Source organism: Neopsephotus bourkii, unplaced genomic scaffold (genome assembly GCF_033783945.1).
Source record: "Neopsephotus bourkii isolate Nb327-2 ecotype Australia unplaced genomic scaffold, CSIRO-AGI_Nbou_v1 NB_1678, whole genome shotgun sequence".
Classification (NCBI taxonomy): Eukaryota; Metazoa; Chordata; class Aves; order Psittaciformes; family Psittacidae; genus Neopsephotus; species Neopsephotus bourkii.
Window position 1 is genome coordinate 450640 of NW_026902152.1, and position 22557 is coordinate 473196.

Consider the following 22557-nt stretch of genomic DNA (forward strand, 5'->3'; position numbering starts at 1 on the left):
TATAGCGCTTGCCCGCCCGGGCCCGGCGGCACCGCCCGCGCCCATTGGCTGGGCCCGCCTCGCGGGGGCGGGGTTTGGGTGAGGAGGGGCGGGGAGGGCACTGGGACGGGGCTCGGTACCGGCGGCAGGAGGGGGACTGGGACCGCGACCGGGACCAGGAGGGAGGGGACTGCGACCGGCACCAGAACCAGAACCGGGGGGAGACGGCGGGGGGACGGACCGGCGGCGGGGGGCGTGCCACCGTGCAAACAGGGTGCAGAGGGGGTGCGGTGGTGCACACTGCGGGTGTGCAATGCGTGTGCAGTGGGAGTGTAACGGACGCACGCGGGCATGTGACAGGCAGGTGCGCTGGGGTGTTACATGTGTGTGACGGGTTCGGAGCACATACATGTGTGTGTAAGGGGTGTGTAGCAGGGGAAGTGTGTGTGAACAGTGTGCAACAGGCAGGTGTGTAATGGGTGTTGTGGGCAGGTGGTGGGTGTCAACAGCAGAGGAGTACCAGATGGGTTTAAGGGGAAGGTGACGGGTTGCGTGTAGGTGCAATGGGTGTGTAAGGCAGGGGGTCATGTGTGCAGTGGAGGGGGTGTGTGTAAGTGTGTGCAAGGGCTTTCCCTCAGCTGCATGTCCCACCCCAGCCCAGTTGCTGATGCAGGGTAACGGTCCATTGTGGCACAGCATGGCACACCAGACAGTGTGGCACACATGGCACAATGTGGCACACACGGCATGGTGCAGCACACGAGGCACATGATGGCACATGGCACACGGCAGCATCCGGCATGCTCCCCACCTGGCCTGTTCCAACAGCCCAGACACGTGGCCCACAGGTGCCCTGGTAGCCAGGCTTGATGCTGCCCCACATGAACTGCAGCTCTGCTGCTGGCATGCACATGGAGCCAGGAGTGGGCTGGGAGGGCAGTTGCAGGGCAAGCGGGGAGCTTGTGGAGGCACGTATCTGAGCTGCAGGCAGCAGCATGAGCTGCGGGAGGTGTGAGCTGCATGGGCACAGACGAGCTGCAGGACACGTAGGAGCTCCAGTGGAGGCACAGGACCTGTGTGACATGCACAGACCTGCACAAGCTGCAGACATACACGTGGCCCAGCACAAGAGTGTGCAAGAGCTGAGTGGGCACCCGCAGCGGGGAGCATCGGACCTCATGTGTGTGTGCCCAGAGCTAGGGGGAGATCTGGGAGTGCCCAGTGAAGGTGCAAGGCCTGTGCACATGCAGAGAGCCAAGGGGGTGCCCAGCAGCCACGCTGGTGCACACAGGAGCTCCAGAGCTGCAGGGCCGTGGAGTGAGCGGTGCGTGCCGAGGCAGGCCAGGAATGCACCTCCGCCCCGTGCACATGCTCCTGCTGTGGCATTCCCTCTTGGCCGTGTTCACCTCAGGGGTTACCTTTGGGTTGTACCAGTGTGCTGCGGAGGAGCCAAGGCCACACTGCAAACACGTGCGCCGCCACAGAAAGCAAGGCTTGCTCTGCTCCCCAAGAGCCACCAGTACAATCCCCTGGCACCAGCAACCTCCTCGTACCACCCCCTGCTTGGAGCAGGATCCCCAGTGCCTTGCTGGCAGAAGGGGAAATCGAGGCACAGCCAGGGGTAGGAGATCTGGCACAGGGTCTGCGGTCACACCGCAAACCGCAGCCACCCCAGTGGCGCAGCCAGAGGACTGTGGTTTCCTCTTGCAAGTGGCAGCGGTGACAGCGCAGGCAATGAGCCCCGTGGGCAGCCCTGGGATGGGTTCCGAGCTTTGCAGCTGATCCCACGCGGCCGCACTGTGTCTGCTTCGGAACCCTCAAGCCTGGTGAGGTTCTGCTGGGCCGGCAGCAAGGGTGTCTCTTGGGATCCCTGGGATGATCCTGCCACCGCATGGCTTCAGGTGGGTGCTAAGGAGCCACAAGCTCCTTGCTTTGGTATTTAAGGGATTTTATTTCCCACCCTCCTTGTGAAGGGATCAAAGCATCCCCTGTCCATCCTCAATCATGGCCATTTTAGGTGCATTGGAGCCAAATGTGTCTGCTGGCAACAGCTCCTGCATCCCCCTGCTTCTGCAGCTGAGCACCCGCTGGGTGACAGGCAACAACAGGCCTTCCTGCAGCTTCCCCCACTTCTTAGAAAATGAAATGCCAGAAAATAGGATCAGAAGTGGAGCATTACAGGGGCCCTGTGGCGCTGGGGATGCTGAAAGCCGGGCTGGTGCTGTGGCTGATTGCTGGCAGTGGGGTATGGTGAGGGCCTCACACGGTGATTCTCCACTGGCTATGGTGGATGCAGGGTTGGGGGTTTTGGGACGGATCCTGCTTGGGATGCAGGTTGCCCCAGCAACGGTTGCTATGGAAGACACTTTGGTGGCAAAATTTCCAGCCATATTCATTTGTCTGTCACTGTCTCTGGGAGAGTCCCTGGTGTCCAGCGAGCCAGCTCTGCACCAGGCAGGCTGCTGCTGTTGTTCCTGTGCCTAGCCTGGCTTTTCCTGGCTTTTCCTGGCTTTTCCTGGCATGGAAATGTGCTGGAGGACCACAAAGTGGAGGTTAAGGGGCACACAGTGGGCATACATAGAACTGGGGGAGCAGGTGAGTGGTGCTGTGCCGGGTTAATTGGCTAATGGGTGATTAATGCCCCATCGACCCTGCTATGCCCCAGACACCAAAATGGGATGTGTTGCAGTGATCCCACACCTGGGGCACAGCTCTGGTACAGTGGGACATCCCAGGAAAGGGGGCACACTGGGGGAGCTGGAGCCATCCCCCGCGGGGAATAGAGGCTTTGGATGGAGCTGCCTGCTCCTGCCTGCAGCAATTTCCTGCAGCCCTGCCAGGGCTGTGCTTCGGAAAGCTGCCTCCTGCCTCCTGGAGCAGCAATAGGATTACACGGGACTGAGTCTCCTAGCAATGAACAGAGAAATAAATCCTGTAAGGCAGGACGGGATTTATTAGCCTTCAATATTCTGGAAATAATGAGGACATTTCTCTTGGCTTGTATTATCACAGGACCCAACAGGATCACAACAAGGATTTATCCCCACAGCTCTCAATGGTGCAGGGCTGGTTTTAAGCTGCAGAGGAGACGACTCACTTTTCCAGGGAGCAGGATGGTGGGAACAGGACAGTGGGGCACCCCCTCATCTCCTGAAAAGCTGAGGCGGAGTGTGGGCCTAGGGCTGTCCCAACAGTAGCGGCTCTGTTCATCTCCCTGTTCATCCCCCAGTGAGGGCCTGGCTGTGCCACCACTGCCGCCTGACCTTCAAACACTAGTGCCACCACCCACCAGCGTGTGAGTTTGCCCCGAGTGGGGACCCTCCAATGGGTGGGAACCACCCCATTACTCCCCATTAGTCTTGAACCCACCACAGCCACGCTGCGCTGCTGGATCGCACATTGCTGTGGGGAAAACGGGAGAAGCTGAAAGCAGCAGCTTCGGGAAGAGGATGTGGTACCCCCAGCTTCATCAGCCCTTCCCAACACAGGTCCGGATGGGGACCTGCTGCCACACAGCAGGGAGGTGCCTCCTGGAGCCAGCCACACTTTGTCCCATGTCAGCCTGGCCAGCCCAGAATCCCATCACAGGCCTGGGGATGGCCTGGCAGGGTCCCATGAGATTGCACTGTGAGAGCCAGACATGTGTTCCTGCATCCCTACCACCTCAGCAGCTGTAAATGCACACCATTCCCTGCCCTGCAGCAGGCTCCCCTGGGCAGCCCCCGCTGAACAGCTTCTTAACAGTTTCACTGCAGCTCTGGAGCGTGGCCCCTGACCGATGGGGCACACAGACACAATCACTGCCTTGTCTGGGGCCCAGTCACACAAGGGGCCCCTTCAGGCAAGCAGGGAAGGGGGAGCTCCCTGGGGCAAGGTGATGCTCGGGGCCATGAGGGACTCCTTGCAGTGCCAGAGTTATCCCCAGCAAATGCCCCGACTGGGTTCTGACCCACAGAGGACACATGGAGCTTCCTGGAGAGGATGGCTCAAGGTGGGAACATCTCAAAAGAAGGACCTGCATCTCCTGCAGGATCTCCATCTCCCTCCAGAGTGCTCAGGGCTGGAGGGGATGCCGAGGGCTGGCTGGGACCTGGGCCACCCCCCTTCGTGGGAAGGTGGCTGAGAATGGAAATAGCAAGCGGAGGGGGGAGGTTGGCTTTTTGTTTTTCCTTCCTAAGCAGCCAAGCTCTGTTTTCTGGAGACCTGTAAATCACTCCTCGTCTTCAGGAAAGAGAGGCAAGGAATACATGATCCAACCAAGCAAAAACGCGGGACACTTGGGAGCTCATGCAGAGGAAGCCAGGAATCAGACCCAGGCTGAGGCTGCACCGCCGTCCCACAGGCCCTGTCCAGGCTTGCCGGGCTGGGCGCCGCTTACCACAGCCCAGCTCACCTCCAGGATTCTGGGAGTGGGGAGCCCGGCAGAGAGGGGAGCCGAGGCTCTTGGCCACGGCCATGGATCCGTGCTTTTCCAGCAGGTCAGGTTGCTTCCAAGACTTCAAAATTTTCCACATTTGCTCAGCTGAAGGGAAGGAAAAACCCCAGAGAAGAGAGGCTGGAACTCTGCTGGAGAGCAGGGCTGGGGCTGGCAGGCAGGGTCCTGTAAACTGGGGGTCACTCATTTTCCCATTTTACCAGCGTCCCTGTGGAGGCTGCGCTGGCCAGATCCCACTAATATACTGTTAGCATGTGTGGAAATCCAAAGGCATTCCCTCAAGCCCCCCAGAGCCTGGTGCTGCTGCCGGGCCCTCTCTGGGTACAGCCTGGAGTTCTTCAGGGCTTTTAAGAGCAGGGCTGGGTTTGGTGCCTCTGGCCTTTGGGTTCTCCAAAGGTTTCCCTGTTGCATCTGCCAGCCAGGAGCCCTAAGCTGAAACCTCCCCACAAGAGTAACCTGGATGGGGTCTGGTTGTTTTTGCAACCAAAACCAAAGCAGCAACTGGCTTGGGAGTGTTTTGAGATGAAAACCTGTCATCACCCCCTCGTTTTGTTTGTGTCCAATTTCAGGCTCGTTGAAGCAGGTCTGTAACAGCTGATTCTGTACAGAACAGGCTGCAGCTCCCCCCAGCACGTGGTGTTTTGTTCTCATCTATCCTGCAACACAGCCACAGAGCAAGGGCTGACTCAGCAGCTGACACGTGAGTCCAAAGCTGAGACCATGCTCAGCGCCATGGGCAAGGGGCCAGTGCAACATCGCTCAGCCTGTTAGCCGGAAGGATGGGGCTGGTGTCGCTTTTCCCCCTGCCACAGCACCAGCATGGGCTCCCCACCGAGCAGGCTCTGAGCATTCCCTGAGAGAAAGCACCTTTACTCCACGGACCTGTACGGGACAAACGCTGGGAACTGCCAAACCCAGCTCCAGATCAGAAGAACGGCAAGATGATGGTGTGCTGCTGGCCTCCAGCACCGTCTGCTCCACACTCAGGTGCCTCTGTCTGCCCTCCCAGGCAGCTTCACTCTCTGAATGTTCCTGTGTGGCTGTGCTGTGGGGGGGATTCCTCACTCCTCCAGCACCACTATAGTATGACTACATTGTCCCTATCAACCCCCAATTCTGGATTTAATCCCACCTCTACGCAGGGATTTTCACTATCACCATCGGACACTTCTTACCATATGCAACTGTTAATTTCTCTGTCGTCTGATTCCTGCACAAACCAGCATGCCAAGAGTGTCAGGGTGGAATACTTTATTCACATGAATGCTTAGATCCTGGCCCATCCTGCCTCCTGCAGCTGCTCCCATCTCCTAGACCAAATGAACAAGGAAGGATTTCTTCATAAACGACTACTAGAGCTGAACCCACGACAATCAGCTTGCTTAACACCCCCCCCCCCCTCCCACCTCCCCCCAGCATCATCAGACCCCATAAGCAAGTAGAGACAGTTCATCTTTGTCCAGGCAAGAGCACAGCGTGGCGGGGCAGGGCGGCGGCGGGGCTGGCAGGGCTGGGAGAAGGGCTCCAGCACACAGCTTGTGCATGCACAGCACCCATTAAACCTCCCTGCAGCTCCACTCTCAGAGCTGAATATGCTGGCACCCTCCCAGCCCTCACAGTTTCTCCTGCTGCCAGAAGCACTGAGGGTTGGCAAAGGATGGGTGCCACCATATCTTCTCCACGGAAAGCTGCTGCCAGAATCTCATCCTTCTGTCACCTTCTGGGCCATTTAACCCTCAAAGTGGCCCCTTCCACAGATTAATACCCTCCCTGAACTATTGAATTAAAAGGAAAAGCCTGTACATTGAACCATACAGGCTGAGTCTTGGGTAGAGGTTTCCATGCTCGGTGGTCCAGCGGTGGCTGGCATCCCCCAACCAGCACTTGGGCACAGAAGGGAGCAGGATCCCCTGAAGCCATATACAGCACTTAGGGCTTCATCCTGCTCAGTCTCAGGTCGCGTTCGATTTCAAACTGCCTGTGATCCACTCGCTCCAGGAATGCTTTCCTCTCGATGTACCTGCAGGGAGGCAGAGGCTGTTAGAGAGTGCCTGTAGCAGCCAGAGCTGCCCCCAGCCTTGGGGCACAGCTGATCCAAAGCTAGGATCAGAGAGGGAAGGCATCATCTGCTCCTCTCCCTCTCTCTGCTTGAGCTGGTCAGTGCACTGAATGTTTCCCATGGACACGAGAACTGCCCTGTGGCCGGCTGTGTGTCCCCCAGGGGACTCACAGAGGCCTGGGGTAAAGGGATCCTGCACGCTGGAGATACAAACCGGCTTGTTCTGGTTCCAGCTCTCCTCTCTAGTGGCTGAGAAATCAGAACCCTTGACTGGTTTGTGTTGGAAGGGACTTCAAAGCTCATCAAGTTCCAACCCCTGCAACAGGCAGGTACATCCTTCCACTAGAGCAGGTTGCTCCAACCACCATCCAAGCTGGCCTTGAACACTGCCAGGGATGGGGCAGCCACAGCTTCTCTGGGTAACCTGTGCCAGGGCCTCAGCACCCTCACAGGGAAGAACTTCTGCCTAAGAGCTCATCTCAATCTCCCCTCTGTCAGGTTAAAGCCATTCCCCCTTGTCCTGTCCCTACAGACCCTTGTCCAAAGCCCCTCTCCAGGTTTGTTGTAGCCCCTTTAGGCACTGGAGCTGCTCTAAGGTCTCCCCAAAGCCTTCTCTTCTCCAGGCTGAACAAACCCAGCTCTCTCAGCCTCTCATCAAGCAGGGGTGCTCCAGCCCTGGAGCATCTCCATGACCTCCTCTGGACTGGCTCCAACAGGCCCACATCCTTCTTGTGTTAGGGGCCCCAGAAATGGATGCATCCTTCACAAACAACTTGAACTGGCTCAGGTTAAGGTCCTCGGCAGAGAGGCAGCTCTGACGCTCCTCCCTTCAGCCCAGGTGATCCTGTAAAGCATTTCAAACCCAACCACAGCAACACAAGCCACAATACAAGCTGGTCACAGGCACACAGAGCATTAGGGACACAAACATCACAACCCAGCAAGCCTGCAGCAGTTCAGGGATTCAGCCCAGGGGTTTCCTTGCCAAAAATCAGCTCGTAACTGCTGCTGAGCATTTATCTCTCCCTCTCAGCACAGCACCTGAGTGCTGCAAGGAAGAAAGCAAGCATGCCTGCACGTGGAAAAGCACCTTGCCACTCATTAATGGCATGCACATGAATTTTAATGTACTTTGCTGCAACCCTTGCCACAGATAGCCCGGGGCTGTGCTACTAATTAACCTACAGAGGGAGTGAAATTGCAGTTCAAAACAGGAGCTGTAATTGAATCATCACAATTGTTCTGCATTTGTTACAGGGCGGCAAGCACTCGGCTGTCATGACAAGGTCATTATGCTCCATATATTTGGCTTCTCTGTGCCGGTCACTGCTTTTCCTGCAGCTGGTGCCTGCTAAACAGAGAAGCCTGCTGCTTGAAAGCAAGACTGAATGCTGCAGGGAAGAGGAGCATCTGCAGATTTTCCAGGCTCCAGGGTGGTGGGCAGCAGGCATGGATGTGCCTAACACCCACCTGCATGGGAAGGCTGAAGCCCCTTCCCACCACCAGCATCAATCCCTCAAGGACAGAGGGCCTCCTCTCCCTTTGGTGATGAGGTCTCTGCTTGATGCTACATATATTGAACTAGCACTGAATGTACTCCAGCACCAGGCTGCCTTCGCCTTTGCTGCAAGGGACAGCCCTGATGCCCCTGCCCACCCAGGCATCACTGGAAATGAATTAATCCAAATTAATTTCAGCGAGTGATTCCCCCAGGCGGATGAACAGCCCTCCACATCTCTACTGCCACCCCATGCCCCATCGCAGCTGACACAACTGGGTCAGCTCATCTCCGCCGGGTGTGAGGGCAGGGGTGTAATGCAGATGATGCACTGGCTGTGAGGAGGTGTTTTTTCTGCACCCCTCACTGTCAGAAGTTGGGCTGAGAGCCGTGGCTCCCTCCCCACACTGGTTCAGGAAAGGCAGGCAGGGGAGTGTTTGCTTCCCTTCATCCCTGCAAGCAGGGAGGTGACCTGCATCCTGGGGCCAGGCTCCGAGAGGCCACAGGAAGGAAGTCGGAGGGGTCACATTGAATATTAGTGTGCCATATCGCTGGGTGTGTGGTTTTCCTCCCCCTCCACCGCTGAACACCAACTACAACCACAGCTGGGGAGGCAAGGGACAGGGGTTACTGCTGGCAATCTGGGAGCACCCATACTGCTTGGGCAGCAATACCCTCACCTACTGATTTTGAAGCTCTTTAAGCCCCTCTGCAACACCATTCTCCCGACCCCAGCAAGAGGTCAGTGCCTTCCTCGTCCTCCTCCTCAGCTGCTGTGCCTCTGGTGGGCAGGGACTGGCTCCTGGGGAATGGATAACGATCATGAACCAGGAATGTGGTCTCACTGCCAGAGGCAGCTGTGCATGGAGTAGGTTACCCTGTGGCATTGTCCTTGGCCAGCCACAGAATAACACCGCAGGGGCTGGAGCAGACCCTGCAAGGCACTGCTGTGCATACACAGGGGTTCATGGGGCAGGCAGCCTGGGAACAAGCCCAGCTGCCTGTACAGCGTGCACACAGAGGCTGGAGGTGCTGATGGACACAAGCAGGGAAGCAGCAGCTCTGCAGGGGTGGCACAAGCACCCTCTGCACCCCAAACCCTGCACCTGAGCCACAGCTCCACCTCTGGTTCCCAGCCTGGCTCCGTGCAACTGACAGCAAGGCACTGCCAAATGTCAGTGTAAAGAGCACGAGTGAGGCACAAACACCTGTCCTGCGCTTATCTAAATAACCTTTGCTACCTGAATCAATAGTTTCCTGTAAATGATCAGTGCATGTGGAAACAGGGCGGCTTGATCCACAGAGAAGGAAGGTAAATTTGTGGGGAGAAGAGGCTGTCCCTGCTAACTAGGGCAGTTGCAAACTTCCCTGGGGAGGGTTTCACTGCTGCTGCCTCTCCCCTGCCAGGCACCACCAGTCACGAGCACACGGGGCCGGCCCAGGACTGCTCCCCAATGGGCCTGCCCTACAAAGGTGGCCCAATTACGAGGCCACTTCACATTTCCATTTATAAAGCTCATGAGAGACATCAACAGCAAAGGGGACAGCTGCCTCTGCTCCTTACTTCACCCTCCTGTCAAATCCAGGACAGGCCCTCAGGATCTGACATGATCTGCACAAACCCAGATCCTGCTGCAGGGGCAATGCAAATCACTGTACGGGGCTTGTGATAAGAGGGGTGGAAAATCAGAGGCAGGGGTGGACACAGCCACAGGGCAGCACACATTCCCTCTGCCTTGGGAATCTGGGGCCAGGCTGTGGCTGGCTGATAACCAGCAACAGCATCAGAAACGTGCCACAGTCCCAGAGAAGGGTTGGAGAGGTCTGACACACGACGAGCTCTGTGCTGTGAGCAGCAACTTCTGCAAGGCTACCAGAAAAAAAGAAGTTTAGCCTGCCTTCCCTTCTGAGCAAAAAAGAAATGCCTCTTGCCTTCCTCAAGACATGCATGGATCATCCCTGCACTGTGCAGGGACGTGTGGCATCCAGCAGACAGCTCCAGGAACAGGTTGTGGCTGTCCTGGTGAGGCAGACTGTTAGTTACAAAGCAGGACAGAGGTTTCTAGTATACGTCAGCACCAGGGATTAAAGGCAGCACCCACTCCCTCCTGCCTGGGTTGAAGGGTTAACAACAGCTCCTTACAGTTTTTATAGAGATGGGTAAATGATTGCTCACTGTAGGCTGAGCAGACCCTATGTCGTTAAAGGAGAAGAGGTAGCTGTGGAAGGGACAACAGGCTCTCCTGCAAAGTGACCTGAAGCAGGCAGCTGCAGTGTCTGTGTGCTCTGCCCCCCGAGCAGGCTGGCTGCTCTTCTAACTGTGCATCACGCTTCACACCTTGAAGGTGGAAGTAATTCATAGTCAGCAGGTACTCAGTTGATCCCCTCACATTACATGCCTGACTGGCACAAACAGATTTATAAAGAGTGGCTAAAATTAGCACACCATCTCAAATGTTTCTCATTAGTTTAATGATGAAACCTGATTAACAATAAAGCCCAGCGGATTTTCCAGCCTGGGATGCGACAGGCAGCAAAACTTAAAGCTCTCCAGGCTTACAGATGCTCTTAAATATTGCTGCTCTGCTTTGCTCATCTTTTCAACATGCTAATCCCTTCTTCAGCCTTCATTATGTTAGTGTCTCCAAAGTGGTTTACTAGGTGTGAAAATCAAGCTGTCCTGCTTGTCTAGGGTAGGAAAGGTAACAGCTCTGCCCAGGGAAGGTCGACATACTAGGTTTGAACAAGCAAGAGATGCCACAGAATACTCATGCAGGGCAGCCTGGCCTGTCTGGGGTGTGTACAGTCCAGCTGAGAGTCAGGCTGATTCCACTGGCAGCAGAAAGAAATGGTGCATACCAACACTTGGAAGGAGATGGTCTGGCTTTTAATGATGGTACTACCACCATCAGCTCAATCCAGAGCAGTGAAGGCCCAAAGCTATTACCACATTTGGCACCCACAAAGGCCATCTGCACATGGCAAATTCTCACTCCACATCCCATTGGGACAAGCCAGCCAGGTGCCACAGACAGAAACAGGACCCTTCCCTGGAGGTGGACTCTCACAAAGCAGCCTGCAGCTCCTGATGGGGCTTCATGGGAAAAGCTCACCCTCCTTCATCTCAGAGCCTGGTACAGAGCCTGGCTCTGCCTCCAGACTCCTGGCATGGCCATTTCAATGGGGCCTTGTGTATGGGGCTCTGACCGCAGCATTAGCCATGCTACAGACAGCATCAGCGGTGATCTGGTGTTCTGCCACACGTGTTCATGGTGTAAATAGCTCACCAACTTGGGTTTCAGAGATCTCTCAGGAACACCCTACCCCCTCCAGCACTCCTAATGAATTGCTCTACTTGTGCAAGGGCAAGTGTTCAGAAATCAATCAGGGCAGAGCCGACGGAGCAGGGGTGTTGTGGAAGGGTGCAAGACCAAACTGAAAAAACCGCAGTAATCATGAAGTACCCATTTGAAATACAAACTCCAATGTGTTGGAATGCAGAAGCTCTGAGTTTTTTTTCTGCAGGGTAAAAGAACAGCTTAAAATAAAAATACATTTTATGAGCTGTCCACTAAGCTGGTTATGTTTTACCAGAGCTTAGCAAAGCAGCTGTAGTGGAAACACCACTTCTGATCTTATTACCCTTCCCTGCAGTGCATGTTATTAACTGTCTGTTTTATTTACAGCATCGCCATTTACTTTTATGATACTTCCATTAACTTCATTGGAGTGAACATTGCTTGATGCACACAATCAACGCCCAGTGCTGCCATAATCTTTAATGCACCTTGCCAGCTGTTCTGGGTTTGGAGGAGGAGAGAGTGCAGAGGCAGCTGGAATGTGTCACTTGAAGAATGGAACAAAGAACATACGTCCCAATTTGAGACAGGGCAAAGGCAACTCTCCTCATGGGAGTGCTGTATTAGACCAGTTCCTGATGTATCTGTGCCACTAAGGGAGAGAAGATAAAGCACAGACAGACTCTACTTTAGCTGGACTTGGGTTGGAAAGGATCCTAAGATCATCTAGTTCCAGCCTCCTGCCATGGTCAGGGACACCTTCCGCTAGACCAGGTTGCCTAAGCCCCCATCCAACCTGACCTAGGGATGGAGCATTCACAGCTCCCTTAGGCAGCCTGTTCCAGTGTCTCACCACTTTCACAATAAAGAATTTCTTCCTTACATCTAACTGAAATCTCTCCTGTTTAAGTTCAAAATAACTCACCAGTTTGTCTGCAGATTGACAGGTGCTTGCAGGCTTACCTGTCTCCCTGTGATACCTGGAGAAGCTACTGCCTTTATATATCCCAAGAATAAATCCTTGCTCAATCCCACAGGTTTGCTGAACTATCTCTGTAGCAAGTGATGGAGTTCTCACATGTATAGGAAGTGGTGGGAAATGCTGCACTACTATTAGGTAAAGTCCCTCTTACCCATCTTTCCCTCGGTTATGGATCGCCAGCTCCTCTACAATCCCCTCTTCCTCCTTGAAGTTCTCCCAGTCCAGTTTAGATTTCTCCAGTGTGCTCATCTTCTGCTTTTTGGAGCCAATTTTCCCCAGGAGACTGCTCATACCACTTGGCCTTTTCATCCTGATGAAGACAAGGGAGCAAATGTCACTTAAAAGCAGGGAAAGAGCAATTAAAAATGAAGCTGAAGAACGTCACACGTGATAGTGGTGACCTTGATGGTGGTGAGCCACTGTTACTAAACAGATGGCCACCAACTTCAGACAGCCTGGAGGCACCAAGGTCACACTTCCTGCAGATCCTGCTCCCCTGTTCCCCTGGAAGCAGCAGAGTTCATTTGACACATATCTCAAGTGCTCGCTTCATGTGAAAGGGCTTTTTCATTTATCTCCTTAAGAGAATAGAAAGCTTTCAGGCCAAAAGAGATCATTAAATCATCTACTTTGACCCCTTGTATATACCAGGCCAAGCCATTCCACTGATCACCTCTGTGCTAAGCCCAGCTCTTTGTCTTCAGTTTAAACTGTTGTTTTCTGGAAGGGATCCAGCCTCGGTGCGTCATCAGCGCTGACAACACATTCACGAATTAACCATTTCATTGGTATTAATGCATCTGTTTTCAACTTAATTTTGTCTAGCTTTAGGTTCAGGTTGCTGCTTCTTATTCTAAATTCAACAGCACTGTGGAGCCCAGGTGGGTCTCGTTAGTAACACACTCATACACCATAATGAATTTACATCTGAATTACCATCTCCCAAGTCCCTGTTTAGCAGGAAACCAACTTGGTCTTTCAACTCCTTGCTTCTAGAAGACTGAAATCCCACCCATGTGGCAGGGCCCCCATCTCCCCTTTATGCTGGGAAATGCACACATGGGGACTCAGATCAGCCAGGTTGCCCTCTAAGGAAGACAATTCCCAGGCTAGGAACTGGTAAAACAAACTGGTATTAACCCTTTGTAAACTCCCGTGGGAGAGGGGGGCAAACAACATCCCATTGAACTCGGTGTTTACACACATTCCAGAGATAACTTCAGGTCTGCAGGGCCTTTGCCTCTACAAGAAGCTGGAGAGGAAATGATTCTCGTTCCTGAGAGATGGAGGAATCTGGGGAGGGGGGCCTACAAAAGGGAAGGCAGCCAGGTGAGCGCAGCAGACCGCTCTCCATCAGTACTCTCCAAGCACACTCCTGTGCAGGGGTAGCTGTTCTTGGGAACATATCCAAAGCTGTCCTTATCGGATCATTAGCATGGTTTATGCTTCCATAGTTTGCAAGCCTCTAAAGGAAAATAATTCTGCAGTTTATATGGAATTAAATCAAAGAAAATGACGTCTTTTAAAGTCTCAGCCAGAAGATTCTCAATGCAAGAATGGCTGCCCAAAGTCACTCAGGTTGCAGCTGCCTGATAGAGATATATTTGGGCTACAAACCCTGGATTAAGGGCGTCTTGGCAGGCTCTATAACCCTTGGACAAAGATGCCTGCCCCTCCTCATATGCCCAGCCAGAGGAGCAGAAATGGCCCAAGATCTGGCTCTCTTCTTTCTTTCAGTCCCTGCCCACCGCAGTGCCAGCCAACACTTTTCACTCTGAGGGACACAGAGTGACCTGGGTGCACTTTTATTCACTTTTATCTCTGAACGTTTCATCAAGATGTTTACAGCTCTTCACATAATGATCATGCAATAAAACCTTGATCCTTGCTTAGCCTCTTATTCTCCCTTCCCTTTAGAGACATGACGGCTTCAAGTATCCTTATCTGCAGGTAGCAGGAAAGTGGTGCAAGGGGGGAAAAATGTGCAAAGATTTCAGCACAAGATAACACTGGAGAGATTTGGTTCCCACAATTGGTCATTCAGAACTACACATGAGCCTTGCACAACCACCAAGCCCAGCGTCAGATGCATGTTCATGTTGGAGGGACTGAGAGGTGGAGATATGACAAGGAAGAAGGCAAAACCAAACAAAATATTAGGCAAGCATCCCCTGTGGCACTCCTGGCTGAGCAGCCACCCAGACAGCAGAGCCTGGTGTTTGTGCATGGCAGCTCCTTACTGCAAGGCCTTGGGGTTTAGCATGAGACTTAAAGTAAAGATGCCTTGAGACAGATGTAGAGAAGTGCTAGTGCTGATCCAGCTGGCACTGCTCCTCTCCCCCAAGCCTGGCAGGCAGAAGGTGTTTAAATTAACACAAGGAAGGTATTCAGTAACACGTTTCTCTGGATGCACTTAACTTTCCAGACACACTTGTGCTTACAATTTTGTCAACCTTTGAAGTAAGAGAAGCAGGGGTGTAGAAATGGGGGGTGTTGTCCCATGTCCCTAGATGTCTCCTAAGTGTTTTTTTGGGCAGAGAACCCCAGTGGCATGAGAGCCAACTCAACACCTCACCTGCATCAACGAACTCTTCTGCAGGTGGAACCCTACAGCCAACCATACAGCTGCATTACATACAGGCCTATCTCTGCATAAGACACAGCACACACCTGGAACACCCACTTGAAGCTGTTTCAAGATCTCTCCTGGGTGTCAGAGAAATGCCTGCCCTGCAGAGTGACAAGGAGGCGCAAAGGCAGGCTCACACATGCTGAAATTGATGCCTTTTCTTCTTCTCCTCGGCCTGTCAGCTGCCAAGGGGAAGAGCCAAGTCAGGACAGGGGCCAATCGGCCAGGCTGGGCTGCCACACATGTCCCTGCATGAAACACAGACTGGGACATGCCCACAGGCAACTACTGTTCCCAAACTACAGTGGAGGATATACAGAAGGGAAGGGAACCAAAGGCAAGATGGTTCATGGCCAGAGGTGGAAGCAACAGCAGTGCTGGCTTCACAGTAGGGAGCAGGAGCTGCAGGCTGCCATTGCTTATCACACACCTTTTCTTCCATGGTAATTCCTGGCATAAATTAACAACGTCTACATGCACACATCTATCTGTAACAGTGCTCAAGGCTCCTCTATCTCCTCTTGGCCATGGATTTCAGAAGCACACCTTAAAAGATACAATTCACCCCATGTTTGAAGCTACAGTCTAAGTTACGAACGTGGATCTCCATCAACTGCTTCCAGACAGCCACAATACCTGCAAGTCAACAGTTCCTTCGAGGCGAGGGAACCTGATCAAAAAGGGCAGGCTATGTTGCACCCTTGTGTTGATCACTACTCCAAGAACACTGCTAATATCTGGTGTCAGCTCCATGCTGGAGATGGGCTGTGGGCTGGATGACCCAGCTCTGCTTCAGCCCCAGCAACCCTTGGTTCTGTGCTGTTTGCCAGGCAATGAGATGGGGCTAGGCACAGGCTGAAGGACATGTTTGAGTCTACTGCTGAGCCTTCACTCCACGCTGAGCCTTCCATCACCCTGAATAAATCCAGCAGCAAACCTGGGGGTGGAAATTCCTACTCTTGTGCCAAAACGAAGTAAATGAGAAACATTAAAATCCAATTAAAAACTTGCTTGGCCTTAAATGCCTCATTCATTTAAAAAGCAAGTAAAAGGGCCTGATTAATTGCATTCAGTGCCAACAGGAGGAATTATTACCCTTTCTGTACTCATGAAGGGTATCTGCTGGGGCATCTTTAATCACTAAGGTATTTAAAGGAGAAAAAGCAATTTGGTAAGACATGAGTCCCAGGGATGAGGATCAGGACAATCACCCGTTTCGGACACAAAGACAAGCTCCTCCTTTCCATCATTAAAAAGCACAGCGGAAGTCAGCAGCTGAATCAGCAAATCAACATGCTGGGAAGCTCTGCCTTGAGTGGAGGCACTTCCTTGCACCCATCTAATGTTGTCTGGACAAAGACCATGTCTGTACATCACCTGCTGTGGCTGCACACAGGGACAAGCAGCAAGCCAAGGGCTCCTTTCCTGTCCCACCATAGCTGAACACACTCTGTGTTTCTGTCCTTAACAATGAGCCTGCAGCCCAACCAGGACCTTGGAAAAAGGCTGCTATACCAATGATAAAGTGTCACTGTCACATGTAATGCCTGCTGTCTTGTAAGGTTGGCAGCATCTGAGAAATGCATGCCTGCTTCCAAAGAGGCAGCCTTCATCAAAGCTTTATAAAATAATCTTCAAGCAATAGAAAGACAGGGCTACAAAGGTCTCATAGTGCATCCTGCCGGCCAAAGCAAGATGAGTTCCAGAGATGGGTACTCTGAAGGCCTCCTGACACCAACCCCACACATAGTAGAGGTTTCAGTACTTCATCAGCCTTTCACTTATGTCAAGTTTTCCCCAATGACTAAATTTCCTTGCTGAGGCTATGACTGGTTATCTCCTTCCTAGTAGCTACTAAGAACAGCTCATTCCCTCACTTTTTGCAGCAGCCTTTTATGTCTTTGAAAGCTTTTCCTTCTCCCCTGCTAAGCTTGTTCTTCACCAGACTAAACAATCCCACGTCCTTCCAAGCTTTTCTCATTCCTCATGGTTTCCAGCCCTCTGACCACTCTCGCTGCTCTCCCCGAACTCTGCTATTGGCCCACATCTTCCTTGAAATACAGCATCTAAAATGGGAAAGAAAGGGCTCCAGCCACAGCTTTACCGGCACTGGGAGCAGGAGGAATACTTCAGATGCCTTGTGAAGCATGCAACTCCTTACACGGCCTCCTATGACGTCTGCCTTTTCACAACCGTGTGATAGCATTGACTCATGTCAAGCCTGTGATTCAGAGGTATCTGTGTGCTCTGCTGCTGCCAAGCCAGTTATTTCCTTTCCTGATCTGTGCAGATGATTACTGCTACATAAAGGCAGAAATCTGCACTGGTCCTTCTGCGCTGTTCCCCCTGTCTGCCTTCACATTTCCCTTGGCACAGTGGGTCTCGGGTGTCTTCGCAAACAGCCTCTGCCATTCATAACAGCTGCTGAAGAGTACCAGTGGGGGAAGCACCCATGGAGACAATCTAGCAGCTGAACCAGCATAAGTTGGCCACAAAAGATCAAGCTGATAGCCAGAAGCAGGCAGGGACCAGCAGCAGATGGCAGGAGTAGCTGTGACAGTTCATGCTGTCCAACTCCAGTAACCAAAGGGTGCCCACAGGACACGTACTCATGTGTTGATCAAAGAGCCAGCAGCATTCCCAGCTCCAGCCTGATCTCCACCCTTGGGGATCACAAACCCTCTGCTGTTCTTGTTTCTGCTGGCTCCACGGGAGTGTGGAAACCACAAAACCTGCAGTGCTTCTCCATCTGCCTTCTATCATCCTCCTTGTTGTGGAGGACAGCAACTGCTGTAGCATGAAGGTCCTAATTCCGTCTTCCAGCAATACTTTTAAGAGCTCAATTTGTAAGAGTGGGGCACCTTCTCTGGCCTCACTGCAGGATTTGCACCTCCCAGAGGAGAGACAGTTTGGTGCTGGGCACTCTACCACCTTCCATCTGAAGCATCTGGTCACTCTCCAAGAGGCACTGCAGAGCAGCCTTTCTTTTTGCAGAAATAAATCTGGACTCACAGGGGTGACAGGATTTCATCAGAAGGAAATCTTGCAAGGCCAGGCAAGACCCCGTATCTCCTGCCCCAGCCTCTGCACACAGCTTAACAAAGAATTCACCTTTACCATCAAAACTGCCGGTTACAAGCACAGGCTAAAAAAATCCACTTTCAAGGAGGTTTAGAACTAGAATAGCCAGTTTTTGTTGTGCATTAGATTAGATGATTGCAACAGGCAAGGATCCTGCCAATGTCTGGCACAAGAGGACAAGCAGAAGGCATCTGCTCGCAGGTCTTCTTCAGCATGGCTGAACAGCTTTGCAAATCTTCAAGCAGAAGAACCCAACTCAAACATCAGCTGTAACACAAAACATTCCCCTGCTGGCTCCCTGCAAGGCAGGGCGGCACATCAGATCCCACTAGCAGAACAGTATGCTGGTGAGTAAACATCACTGCATGAAGAAAGATGACATCCCTGGCCTTGCAGCCCTGAAAGTTCTACCTTCATCATCAAGCTCAGGCTGTTCTGCAGCCCCTCTCCTGCTACCTCCTTTCCCCACCGGAGCCTGCAATATTTCATAGAATGCCAGACTGGTTTGTGTTGGAAAAGGACCTTAATATTCATCCAGTTCCAACCCCCTGCCATGCGCAGGGACACCTTCCACTACACCAGGTTGCTCCATGCCCTGTCCAACCTCGCCTTGAACAGTGCCAGGGATGGGGCAGCCACAGCTTCTCTGGGCAACCTGTGCCAGGGCCTCAGCACCCTCACAGGGAAGAACTTCTGCCTAAGAGCTCATCTCAGTCTCCCCTCTGTCAGCTTAAAGCCATTTCCCCTTGTCTTCCTACAGGCACTTGTCCAAAGCCCCTCTCCAAGTTTCCTGTAGCAGTTTTAGGCACTGGAGCTGCTCTAAGGTCTCCATGGAGCCTTCTCTTCTCCAGGCTGAGCGAACCCAGCTCTCTCAGCCTGTTCCCAAGCAGAGCTGCTCCAGCCCTGAAGCATCTCCATGGCCTCCTCTGGACTCACTCCAACAGCTCCACATCCCTCTTGTGTTGTTGCCCCAGAGCTGGACGCAGGACTGCAGGGGGGTCTCCCCAGAGAGGAGCAGAGGGGGAGAATCCCCTCCCTCGACCTGCTCATGCTCTGGGGGCACAGCCCAGCATGCAGGGGGTTCTGAGCTCAAGCACACACTGAAGCTGGGTCATGGGGAGCTTCTCATCACCCAACACCCTCAAGTCCTGCTCCTCAGGGCTGCTCTCAATCCATTACCCATGCAGCCTCTGTCTGTGTTTGGGATTGCCCGACCCAGTGAAGAACCTTACAATTGGCCTTCTTGAACTTCATGAGGTCTGCACGGTCCCACCTCTCAAGCCTGTCCAGGTCTCTCTGGATTCCATGCCTTCCCTCCAGTGTGTCCACCAACTGGTATTTACTTACAGCACAGCAACAGCAGCTCTATTCCTGTCACCCCAAGCACTTTTAACAGCAGGTAAGAATCTGCCATTCGGCAAAGAGGAGAGCACAAGGTTTTGTAAATAGTAGTAACTATTCCTGCCACAAAGTGCTGTAAAGCTGAATAGTTCCCTTAACATCAGGAAATGGTTCTCATACAAACTAACCACAGCTGGGCAACTCCTGCAGCCATTAAATACTTCCATTTTAGCAATGTGGAAGATGCCTGCCCAGCGCACCATGGGTCACCCACCCTCCTGGCCTCCCTTGAGAAGACAACCTGGTGTGAGACACATTGCACAAAGAGGATGTATACAGAGACCTGGCTGGTGGCCCGTGTGCCAGCTCTGCTGTTCACCCTGAGCCTTTCCAAGACCCTCTTCCTCAAAGAGGAGTGAAAATGATGGTGGGGAGCAAAAGTGCCACATGGCAGAAAGGGAATCAGGGTGCCATCTGCTACTCAAGGTCAGGCCAGTCAGGCAAGATGGAGCAGGCATCAGCAGAATGATGGTGGCTGGTATTGCCAGATTGCAGGAACCCTCCCTAAAATGACAAAACAGGTCTTCCCCTTCAGACCCTAAAACCAACCAGCTCTTCCAATCCCTCACCCTGTGTAACTGGCCAAGGAGAGAGACATCTCCCAGGCAAAACCTAATCACATTCCTTTTTTACTCCCCTCCCACTACTCGGCATCACTCCCTGAACGGGCACTTGGATGGATGCAAAGAGCAGCCCAGCTTGTTCTCAGCCCTGTCACAACAGGTAGTTAAAAATAACAAACAAGAAAGTCTCCCCAGTGATGAGCAAACACTGAAATCCCACGTGGATAAAACAAAAAGCAAGTGAGGAAGAAATGCAGATAAAAAAAGCACGGTGGATGCTGCTGGAGGGCTGTCAGTGTAGTGGTGATTCTGGTCAGAGGGCAGTGGCCAGGACTGAGTGAACACAGAGCAGGCTGGCTGGAAGAGGAAAGCCCAATTCCCGTGGCCTGGCCAGGGAACTCGCTGCCAAGTCACGTAGTGGTGCCTGTATGTATGCTACACTAGCTGAGCTGGTAGCAGATACCCAGCATTTACACCCTAGAGCATGTATAAACCAAGCCAAAGAACCTGCCTGAAGTGCTCCAGGAGTAGCAGTGACTTTTGAGCCAGAGTTATAAACCCAGATCTTTGTAGTGAGGATCACGGAGCTTCTTGCACACTGAAAAGTGACATGCACTAAACCACCATGGCAAAGCAGCCGTAACTGGGGCAAACCCCATTTGGTGCTGCTGCAGGGCACCTTCATCCTACACCCATGTCCTAGCACCTACTTGTTACAGTGCTAACCTATGTCCAAAGGTAGTAAGAGACACAGGTGCCCTGGCAAAACATAGTTACTCCACCTGCAATCCTGCCAACAGAATTATTGCTGCTGCGCATGGGGCTTCACTGACAAGAGGCAGTCAGCAGCTCCTGGTGAAATCAGAGCTCTGAGTCCAGTTACCCCTGCAGAAAGTGGTTGGTCTGACTGCAGCAGCACCAGCCTCAAGTGTGGGGTTTGAGCTGATGGCATGAGTTAACTCTCGGGCTTGTGTTCAGGCTTGCTAACACAATTTAACCTCAAGTGTCTTTGCCATCACTACTGTTACAAAGCAAGCCAGCAAAATCTGAAGAGCTCAGCTGAGCCCCAAGTCCTTCTAGTTTCTGATGTCACCCTATATCCCTAAGACCTCAGGACAGCCTCATGGTGAACACCCCTACATGAACACTGATGCTCACACCTTGTTTCTGTTCTCAGGAAGTCTTTGACACCACTCTACTGAGCTGAGGAGGTGATCCATGATCACAGCACAATGCATGACTATTGTTAAAACACGTCAGATACAGATGGAAGAGAAGGTGTAACCTCTTGAGAAGTGAGAGTGATAGTTCTCCTTTCCCAAAGCCAGAGTCTGTGTGGAAAAGTTCAACAGAGATAAAAGGCACTGCCAGGCAAGGACAGCCAGACTGCTACACCCCAGCAGCCTGGCAATCAAAGCCTGGCCCAAGATGATGTGGTTTCCAGTGTGGAGGGCAAGGGCAGATATGACAGACTAAATGCATGTGTGGTGCTGCCTTGGTGAGGGTTCCTGCAGGCAGTGGCAGAACGTGTAATGAGCACAGTTGATTCTGGATGTGTTTGTGCCTAAATACAGTCTGTGGCGAAACAGAGGTTTGTCACAGGGGTAAAAACCATGTCACTCCCACCTCCCAGCAGCAGTGAGCAATGGCCCACCAAAGAGCAGTATTTCAGATAGTGGTTTATTGCTGGATTTGTTATTAATCCAGCAGAGTGAGTTGTGATGCGACTTTACAAGTTGCATGATGCTGCTTTACTTTGGCAGAGTGCACCTCACCTTCAGGAGGGAAGTAAGTGTCACAGCACCGCTTACAAACAGCAAAACCCACACAGCAGGTGAAGAAGGGGCTGGCAGAGCCTCACACCATGGGGTGCCAGCAGGGATTCCAGTTAGTGACTTGTTTTCTGGTGTACTCTCCAAGGCATACAGATATTTCATGCTCATCTCCATGTCATGAATTCTGTTTGATAGGCCTTTGCAAAGTGCAGGGCTGGAAAAACAGACCTAAGTGCTGCCTTGCTCCAGTCTGCCCACCACGCTGGGGAACAACCTGGCTGTAAACACACAGTAATACTGCGCACATGAACATAGTTGTGTGTGAGGCACTGGAACAGGTTGCCCAAAGATGCGGTAAATGCTCCATCCCTGGTGGTGTTCAAGGCCAGGTTGGACAGACTCTTGGACAACATGGTCTAGTGTGAAGTGCCCCTGCCCACAGCATGGGGGGTGGAACTGGATGATCTTAAGGTCCCTTCCAACCCAAACCATTCCATGATTCTACAGTTATTCCAGGAATAAAACCAGATTCAGGTCTCCATGTACACCAACTGGCAAATTTGCTGAGCAGGGGAGAGAGGGGATGCTTTGGCTCAGGAATGGCAGAGAGCAGCAGGAATAGCAGAGGTGCACAGCTGTGCTGGAGCTGGCCTTTCCTCTCGCAGGTCCCATCCCATAGCATCTGGGTCTGTACCTGCCTCTGAAGGGCTGGACTCTCTTTTTACAGGCTTTGGAGGACATGCTCATCAAGAAGCACATCAGCTCTTGGAGAGCTGGCTCAGGCAGAGCCCCTGACCTGCACATCCCTGTATCAGCAGGAAGGGCTCATTATGGAACAGACCAGGGTTTCCTGTGC

At 52.7% G+C, this 22557-nt stretch overlaps 1 protein-coding gene across 1 annotated transcript in view; it reads right to left on the bottom strand.

Moving 5' to 3' along the window:
• Positions 1–5650: 5650 nt before the first annotated feature.
• CFDP1 (craniofacial development protein 1) overlaps positions 5651–22557 on the bottom strand; it is a 66851-nt gene continuing 49944 nt past the window's right edge. Inside the window, exons 6-7 of the mRNA XM_061375834.1 lie at positions 12404–12562; positions 5651–6434 (exon numbers count right to left, since the gene is read on the bottom strand). Coding sequence (XP_061231818.1) covers positions 6344–6434; positions 12404–12562 — 250 coding nt within the window. The 3' untranslated portion in view covers positions 5651–6343. The remainder of the gene's footprint in view (positions 6435–12403; positions 12563–22557) is intronic.